Here is a 9243-nt window from a genome sequence, read left to right as displayed (position 1 = left end):
TCAGCTTGCAGAACAAAACAATAAGTTTTGGCTTGTTTTCGGGGACTTTAATGAAATGTGGAATAACAAGAAAACGGGTACCTGTTTAAGGAGAGATGCAAATGATGGATTTTCGGACAACACTAAAAGATTGTGAGTTGGAAGACTTGGGATTCCATGGACTTTTTTTCACATGAGCGAGGGGTCGAAAAGTTGAAAATACCGTACGGGAAAGATTGGATAGAGCTGTTGCCAATAGAGCTTGGTGTGAGATGTTCCCAAACCATGGTGTTACACATTTAACGTCTTCGGTTTCAGACCATACACCCATTTTGCTGTGAATGGTGGTGAGAAAATGAAAATGGGCAAGACAAAGGACAAAGAGATTTTGGATTGAATCAATGTGGGCCAAGCAGGATGAATGTGCAAAGATTGTTCATGATTCGTGGTTTGAAGAAACACAAGGTACATTGCAACAAAAAATGATGACAGGAAGCCATAATTTGATAAGCTGGCATAAGGAAAAGTTCATGGGAATAAGGAACAAAATTGAAGTTGTAAAAAGGGAAATCCAAAACATTCAACAAAGTCCTTTATCTTAAGACATGTTAAGGAAGGACGAAATGAACCTGTTACTAAAAAATGAGGAGTCGTTTTGGATGCAAAGATCAAGAATTAGTTGGCTGAAGGAAGGGGATCGAAACACTGCCTTTTGCCATACGCAAGCTTCTCAAAGAAGGAAGAAGAATCAGATTCGGGGTTTCATGTCAGAAGTTGGGGATTGGTGTGAAAAGAAGGATGATATTCAAACAATTATCACTGGATACTTTAAAAACCTTTTTCAATCCCAAAAAACCAGTCTTAGCTAGAATTATTGTCAATAGATTAAAAAGTTTCCTTCCCACTTGCATTAATGAATCACAAAGCGCTTCTTTCCTGAGAGGTTAATTTCGGACAACATTTTGGTAGCTTGTGAAATGATCCATGCTTGGAAAAGGAAAAAACTAAAAGGGACAAGAGGGTGTGTTTGCACTGAAACTTGACATGAGCAAAGCCTATGATAGGGTAGAATGGAATTTTTTAAAAGGGATGATGGGTAAGATGGGCTTCCATTCACGGTGGGTGGATATTATTATGAACTGTGTTACTACTATTTCTTATTCTATTGTGGTTAATGGATGCATAACTGATTCTTTTCAACCTGAAAGGGGCCTTCGTCAGGTGACCCATTATCTCCTTACTTTTTCCTGATTTGTACTGAAGGTCTCTCAGCACTTTTAGCAAAAAATCAACGCGAAGGTTTCTTGGGGGGAATACAGGCAAGCCGATCTGGACCCAAAGTTATTCACCTATTTTTTGCTGATAACAGCTTCCTTTTTGGCCGTGCAAATAGGAGCGAAAGCGAAAAGGTGAGGTACGTGCTACAGTTATACGAAGATAGCTCTGGCCAAAGAGTCAATTTCGACAAGTCCACACTGTATTTCAGTAGTAACACAACAGAGACTCAACAAAAAGAGATTAAAGAAGTCTGGAATTCAAATCACTTCCAACCTAGAGAAATATTTGGGACTGCCTTTCATGGTGCAGAGAGACAGGAAACGTGCATTCAGAGGGTTGAAAGACAGGATAAGCTCAAGATTAGCAAGCTGGTCAAACAAAGCTCTCTCAATGGGCGGGAAAGAGGTTTTTATGAAAGCAATAATACAAGCCATCCCATCCTACACAATGAGCTGCTTTAGGCTGCCAATAACTATGTGCAATGAAATAAATTGTGCAATCAGCAACTATTGGTGGAGGCATGGAAATGAGAGGACAGGTATCAACTGGATGAGCTGGAAACAGATGTGCAAGCCTAAAACAGAAGGAGGAATGGGATTCAGGGATATGGTTAAGTTCAATCAAGCAATGTTAGCAAAACAAGGTTGGAGATTGTTGACAAACACAAACACGTTGGCCTGTGGAGTATTGAAAGCAAAGTACTTCCCAAGTACATCCTTGTTAGAATCTAAACTAGGTGACAATCCCTCGCTAATATGGAGGAGCATTTGGGAAACAAAAAGAGTTTTAGAACAAGGAGTTCGATGGAGGGTGGGAAACGGCAAAACCATTCGAACCTGGAGATAAATGGCTGCCATCTAGTCACAGTTGCCTACCCGATGCCACAAGGGACGAGTGGGACGAGAATTGCCTTGTAAGTGATTACATAAATGAAATTACCATGCAGTGGGAAATGCAGCTGGTCCAAAGCACTTTCTCTGCTGATGTGGCAGAGATAATAATCACAATAGTAGTGAGTATAATTGGCTCTCCAGACGTGATGGTATGGCATTTCAATAATAGCAGGATGTACACTGTTAAAAGCGGATATTGGTTGCTCTGCAATGATGGGGATATGACGTCAGGAAATAAGGGCCATGACATACAAGTACAGTGAAAGAAAATATGGGAAGCAGAAGTGGCGAGCAAGTTCAGAGTACTTCCATGGAAAGCTTGTCATGGGTACTTGCCCGTAATACACACCTTGGCGAGGAGGAAAATGCAAGTTGACAGTGTGTGTTCCAGATGCAACCAAACAGAAGAAACTATCCAACATGCTTTGATAACGTGTCCGAAAGTGCGTGAAGTCTGGCAACTGGTCCATTTTAACTGGGACATGTTCACAGCCGAGGAAGAAGACGATGAATGGATATTGAAGGCCATAAACACGTTGAATCATAAGCAACTCCAGCAGTTACCAGTCATGGTTGGGCAATCTGGAACGAGAGGAACAAAGAACTGCATGGGGAAGGAAGAAAAGAAGCATTAGTGGTGGCAACCTTCATTACGCAGTATATAGATGATTATAACAAAGCACATGTAGCTGAAAGCAATGCACCAAAACTGGTTACGGTGACCTGGAAAGTTCCTTTAAGGGTTATTTACAAGCTAAACTTCGATGGGGCCTTTGATAAGGAAAGGAAGAAGGGCGGGATAGGTATCATTGCACGAAACTCAGAGGGCGAGGTTATAGGAGCAATATCTGCTGTAGTAAACAGGGTTGTGGATCCATTTATGGTATAAACTATAGCAGTAATGAAGACGATCGAGTTTGCAGTGAATTTGGGTCTTCAATGTGTAGAGATTGAGGGGATGCTTTGGGAGTAATTAAAAGACTGAAGTCAACTGAATCAGATCTATCCATTGTGGGAGTCATAATTGATGAAGCCAGGAGCTGTGCTAGACTTTTAGCAAGATGCTGTTTCATGCACACCAGCAGAAATGGAAACACTGAAGCACATATGTTAGCTAAACATGGGCTTACTGTTACTGAGGACATGTATTGAATTGATGGAGGCCCTGAAATCCTCGATAACAATTCCATTGCTATTGATATTTTTCATAAATGAAAAGAAGAAATTTGACTAAAAAAAGCAAAAGATAAAAAAAAAAAAAGAAGTATTAATAAGGCTATGGACCCAAAATGCATTAAAACTTTGTTTGGTAGAAAAAATAAAGATAAAAATCTGTTAATCAAATGATTAAATTATAAAACAAATAATAATTATAAATTTTAATTTTTAAATTAAATTATTTTTTATTATTTTCTTACGGAATAAAGTCAGTTACTCAATAAAAAGATGAAAATGAATAGTGATGAAAAATATTTAATTTAATGGTAAACTTAAAAAAGTAAAGAATTGGTTGTCAAAACTTAATTATTGGATTAAAAAAATTCGTTATATATATCCATGTCACTCTTCAATCAAACAAAGCCTAAAAGCAACAAATTTAATATATTTTATTTAAAAATAAGAGATTCGATTTGATATGGGTAATTTGTCGGTTTACTAATACCGAGAGAGGCGCTAATTCTAAGCAAATCACGTTGCAAAGTTGATGGGGGAGATTAATAAGCAAAGAATATATCCTTTTTTATTCTTTATTTGTACGTCACTTTCTTTTTTTTCTCTCTTTTAACCAATTTTTACTTTTCTTTTTTTTTTCTTTATTAATCTTTCATTTTCTCTCTTTAACTTATCTTTTTTAAAATTTTGCATTTTTTCAAAAGAAAATCAAAAGCAAGCTCCGCTTTTTAGAATTCATGACCAACTAACGTGTTTTTTAGTCCAAATTTCATCACTAACTCCTCTCAACATCTTCTTTCATTCCGTCAATTTGGGTTTTCCTAAAACCTTCTCGATTCTCTTAGATTTACAAAAAATAATCTTAATTATTGCTTCAAAAGCTTCCATCTTTCAGCATACTGTTCTTCTCCCTCTTACCTTCTCCCTTACCAAATTTGAAAATCTAAAACTCCCTACAACAACTTAAACTGAATCTTCCCTTCACTTTTTTTTTTTTTGTTGTTTTATTGCTTGCTTTTGTGTAGCTACTCTTGGTTCTTCTTATTGTTACCGGCTTTTTTTTTTTTTGCTTCCAAGTGATGTTTGCTTGCTTTTCTTTACTGGTGCTTGATTCTTGTTGTTGGCCGATTTTTTTTGCTGCCAATTTTTATAATTATAATATTTAGATTATTTTAGGGTAAAATAGTAATTTTGAAAATTTAAAATTTTGGACTGATATCAAGCAACTATTCTCTCAGATCGCTTTAATATATAAATATAGATTCTTTGAATGTGTCAGAGAGACTTTTTTGGGCTGAGCTTATGTTTAGTTCAAATTTCAAATGATTGGCCTGATTATATAAAATAACTATTTACTGGTGGGGCAATGGCCGAATAAAAATAAAGTTAAGAGTCATTTTTAGGTGATTACAAAAAGTGTCCAAAAGTTTCAAAACTTGAAATGCCAAATTTGAAAGACACGAAGGAACTTCTCTCAAGATGTAGGTTTTTACAAATCCAAGATCAACGGTACATAAAAGGGCAAACCAAACCATATAACATACCACAAAGTGAAGAAGAGATGCACTAATAAGGTATTACGAAAACCATCAAAAGAAAAATGATAAGTTTCAAATGTTTCTCTTTCTCTTTGAGAGAAAAGTTTTGACAAAAATTGACTAAACCTATACTTTAGGGAGACAAGACAAGGTTTATCTATTAAGCTGAGTTGTTGGTGGAGCTAATATGACAAAAGAAGAAGGTATATTGTTGAAACAAGATCACATGTCATTGATAGAATAGACATGAAAGGTAATCGCAATAATCTTCCATGATAAATAAATTAATAAAATAAAATAAAATTATTAATTGAATAAATTGAATAACCTCATACAATAATAATAAAAATAAAATATACTTGTTTTCAAATAATTAAAAATATAATAAAATTTTTATTAAATAAATACAACTTTGAATAATTAATAAAAATAAAAATTTATCAATTATTTATTATATTTTTATTGACAAATTTCAAATTCAATTCATCAAATCAACTAACTATATATACTTTCTATTAAAAAACTTAAGGGGACATTTGGTTTGGACCACTTTTCTACTAAATTATTTTATTAGGTAATTTTATATTTTTTTTAATCAAACAAAAAATGTTACAATATCTTAAATCAACAAAATTCACAAATCAATATTTTTTTCAATATTATTTTTCTCAAAAATAACTTTTTTTTAATTTAAAAAATCGCAAGTTTTTTTTATTAATTTCTATTTTAAAAATAAAAAATTTTAACCTGGGCGTCGCCGAACCCTTTTACTAATTTAATACATTGTTAACTCCTTTAGTGGATAATATGGCTTACACAATGACACATATTTTCTTAGAATATATTAAAATATTAATAAATAAATATTATAAAAATTACATGATATTAATATTTTAATTTTATTTATAAAATTTAAAAATTACACCATTTTTATATGATATTAACCATATTCATGCCCTTAACGTGCGTGAAATGAAATACATAAAAAAAATTTTATAATTTAAATAAACAATAAATAATAAAAATTAATCTACTTATAATTTAATAATTCGTGTTATCGTATTGTGTAAATATTATACTTGTGTCATATTTTATACAAAATCACCTATTATAATTTATGTTGATATAAAATATAAAATAAAATAATTTAATTTTATTAAACTTATTTATAATTTTTTAAAAAATTTTAAGTTTATCTTTATTACTTTTATTCATATAACTTTTGTATTGTCTCACCGTGTTACCGTGTCACCGTGTCACCGGATCATGTTTTGTATTACCGGTGCCTATACATGTACCTTCCTTAAAAACTCTTTAAAAATATTTCATCTAAATCTTACCTTGCGATGCACGGTCGTTGGTTCTTATCTTTTAGCCATTCAATCCAAGTTCAATGCACATGGCTGGCTTAGTCGCTATAAATTTCTTATCATAAGTGAGGGCGTTAAAGAGTAGTGGTGAACGCCTCAGCAAGCAAACTGATTAAATGGGGGAGGAAAACAAAGACAAAAAACCTCATGTTCTAATCTTTCCTTACCCTTCTCAAGGTCACATTAACCCCATACTCCAATTCGCTAAACGCTTGAGCTCCAAAGGCGTCAAAGCCACTCTGGTAACCACTGTCTTCCTCTCAAAATCCTGGTTTTCCGGCCCATCTGCCTCTATTGATCTCCAGACTATATCCGATGGCTTCGATGAAGGCGGCTCTAGTCAGGCTGGCAGCTCTGCAGCTTACCTGCCTACTTTCTGGTCCGTAGGCCCCAAGAGTTTGGCAAGTTTAATCAAGAAACTTTTTGATAATGGTCATCCTGTTCATGCCCTTGTCTATGATGGGTTTTTGAATTGGGCACTTGATGTTGCAAAGCAGTTTGGGATACCTTCGGCTGTGTTTTTTACTCAATCTTGTGCTGTCAACAGCGTGTATTACCATGTTAGTAGGGGACTTCTTCAGCTGCCACTCCCTGGGCCCAAGGTTTCCCTTCCTGGATTGCCTCCCCTTGAAGTTTCAGAGTTGCCATCTTTTGTTGCTCTTTATGGATCGTATCCGGCTTGGTATGATGTGGTTGTGAATCAGTTTTCCAACGTTGATGGAGCTGATTGGGTGTTCTTTAACATTTTTTACGAATTAGAGAAAGAGGTACAGTCAATAGTACTGCGTATATATTTTTTTAACACTGATTTATAGATTATTAACTAGATCCTAAAAGCTGGTTTTTGCCTTGTGGATTTTTATCAGGTGGTGGATTGGATGTCAAAATTCTGGAAGGTGATGACAGTAGGACCAACTATTCCATCTACGTACTTGGACAAAAGACTCGAAAATGACAAAGACTACGGTATGCATCTCTTCAAGCCAAATACTAGTGCTTGCCTAAGTTGGCTAAGTGGCAAGCCAAAGGGTTCAGTGGTCTACGTGTCATTTGGAAGCTTTGCATCGCTAGGAGTTGAGCAGATGGCAGAGCTAGCTTGGGCCTTGAAAGGGAGCAACTGCTATTTCTTGTGGGTTGTGAGGGCAACAGAAGAGGCCAAGGTTCCAAGCAATTTCATAGAGGAAACCTCAGAAAAGGGTTTGATGGTGAGTTGGTGCCCTCAATTGGAGGTGCTGTCTCATGAGTCAACGGGTTGCTTTCTCACACATTGCGGCTTTAATTCCGTTCTTGAAGCACTGAGTCTAGGAGTTCCGATGCTGGCGATGCCGCAATGGACCGACCAAGGCACTAACGCAAAGCATGTGGAGGATGTATGGGGAATTGGAATTAGAGCTAGCCCTGATGAGACAGGTTTTGTGAGAAAAGAGACAATAGAGCAGTGCATAACGGAATTACTGAATGGGGAAAAGGGCAAAGAGATTAAGAAGAATGCAATCAAGTGGAAGAATTTGGCCAAAAAGGCGGTTGACGAAGGTGGAAGTTCTGATAAAAGCATGGATGAATTTATAGCTAAACTAGTCTGCGACTCGTAGTTTTTTTTTTTTTTTTTAATTTTTATTTAAGCTTGAACCCTACTTTCATATTTATCTCTCGTCTAGTCGAAGAAAATATGACGGATATTTATATCTGTAATTTTCAATTATCTACTTTAATATCATATCAGTGGTGGAAACTATTAAGTTTTATCTTTGATGTAAGTTTGGATTTAAGAGCACTTCCTGCATAATGTGATAACGATCCTGTATTCGCCAAACATCCGTATGCATTGAATAATCGCACGGGATGTCGTATGGTATTGATGAGCTGTTTTTTTGTCTGCTTTAATTTTCACGTTTATGGAGGATTGTTGGAGTGGCCCCCGTCTCAATGATATTTATAATTGAACTTTATTTTATTTTATTTTTATGGAAATTATTATTAATATATAGCTTCATACATCTATGAATATACCATTTACAAGAATATTATCTTGTGTATATTTATGTATCTTTTTATTCTTTATTTTTTTTCCTTTTTGGTCAAATAAGTTTTAATTTTTCATTGAAATTTTTCATTAAAAATGTTAATGAATAAGGTATGAAATGAATAGAGTATTTTTTATTTTTTTTTTATATTATATTTATTTTTGTATTCATATTTAATAGATATTTTAAATTTATTTCATCTTTATGAATATTTAACGGGTTACACTTGAATTTAAAAAAAAAAAGCTTTTTTTTGTTATTTTTATATAAAACACTTATGTAATTTTTTTTACTATATTAATATATATTTTTAAATAAAAATATAATTTTAATTAATTTAAAATAAAATTTTAAATTATTAAATAATTTTTTTTTGCTAAATATATAAGATATGAATAAGAGTACATAACAGATATTATTGTATTCGTCATCATTCCTTTATTGTAAAAATTCAAAATTATACCATTTTTGTTTCAAAATTTAATATATATCTTTATTTTCATTCAAATAAAAAATTAAATTTTTTAATCAAATTTGAATAAAATTAATTTAAAAAAGTAACCTTTTTGGGCCTATACCAAGTGGTTTAGTTGATACAGTCGACCGCCTTGACAATAAAATATTTATGTTCAAACATCAATACTTTTCTTTTAATGTTATCTAAAATAACAGAACGTAAGCCTTTCATAAAATAATAATAATAAAAAAGCTGGTATTAAAAGTTAACTCATATTTGCATATGGACAGGAGAAAGAATTTGCATAAAAGTTATCTAAAATTTTGTGAAAATTTCCTATACAAGTGTTTAAATAAAAATTAATTTCAAAATCAATAGAATAATAAATTTTTGAGAAAATTAATAATATAAACAATATGTTGATTAAGGAAATAATAAAAAAAAAAGTGCTAACTATCTTAAATAAAGATTTAAAACAACCCTAGTTTGGTAAAAGACAAAAAAAAAAAAGAAAACGTGATGCGAGTGTGA

At 33.3% G+C, this 9243-nt stretch overlaps 1 protein-coding gene across 1 annotated transcript; it reads left to right on the top strand.

Moving 5' to 3' along the window:
* Window positions 1-6271: 6271 nt before the first annotated feature.
* Window positions 6272-7976, top strand: LOC111306178 (UDP-glycosyltransferase 74G1-like). The gene is made up of 2 exons (XM_022904087.2): window positions 6272-6998; window positions 7098-7976. Exons 1-2 carry the CDS (start codon window positions 6348-6350, stop codon window positions 7821-7823), a joined length of 1377 nt encoding a protein of 458 aa, XP_022759822.2. The 5' UTR covers window positions 6272-6347; the 3' UTR covers window positions 7824-7976.
* The last annotated feature ends 1267 nt before the right edge of the window (window positions 7977-9243 follow it).

This window comes from Durio zibethinus, chromosome 21 (assembly GCF_047325235.1).
Source record: "Durio zibethinus cultivar Kanyao isolate XHJ-2024 chromosome 21, ASM4732523v1, whole genome shotgun sequence".
Classification (NCBI taxonomy): domain Eukaryota; kingdom Viridiplantae; phylum Streptophyta; class Magnoliopsida; order Malvales; family Malvaceae; genus Durio; species Durio zibethinus.
This window is presented reverse-complemented; position numbering and strand designations above follow the sequence as displayed.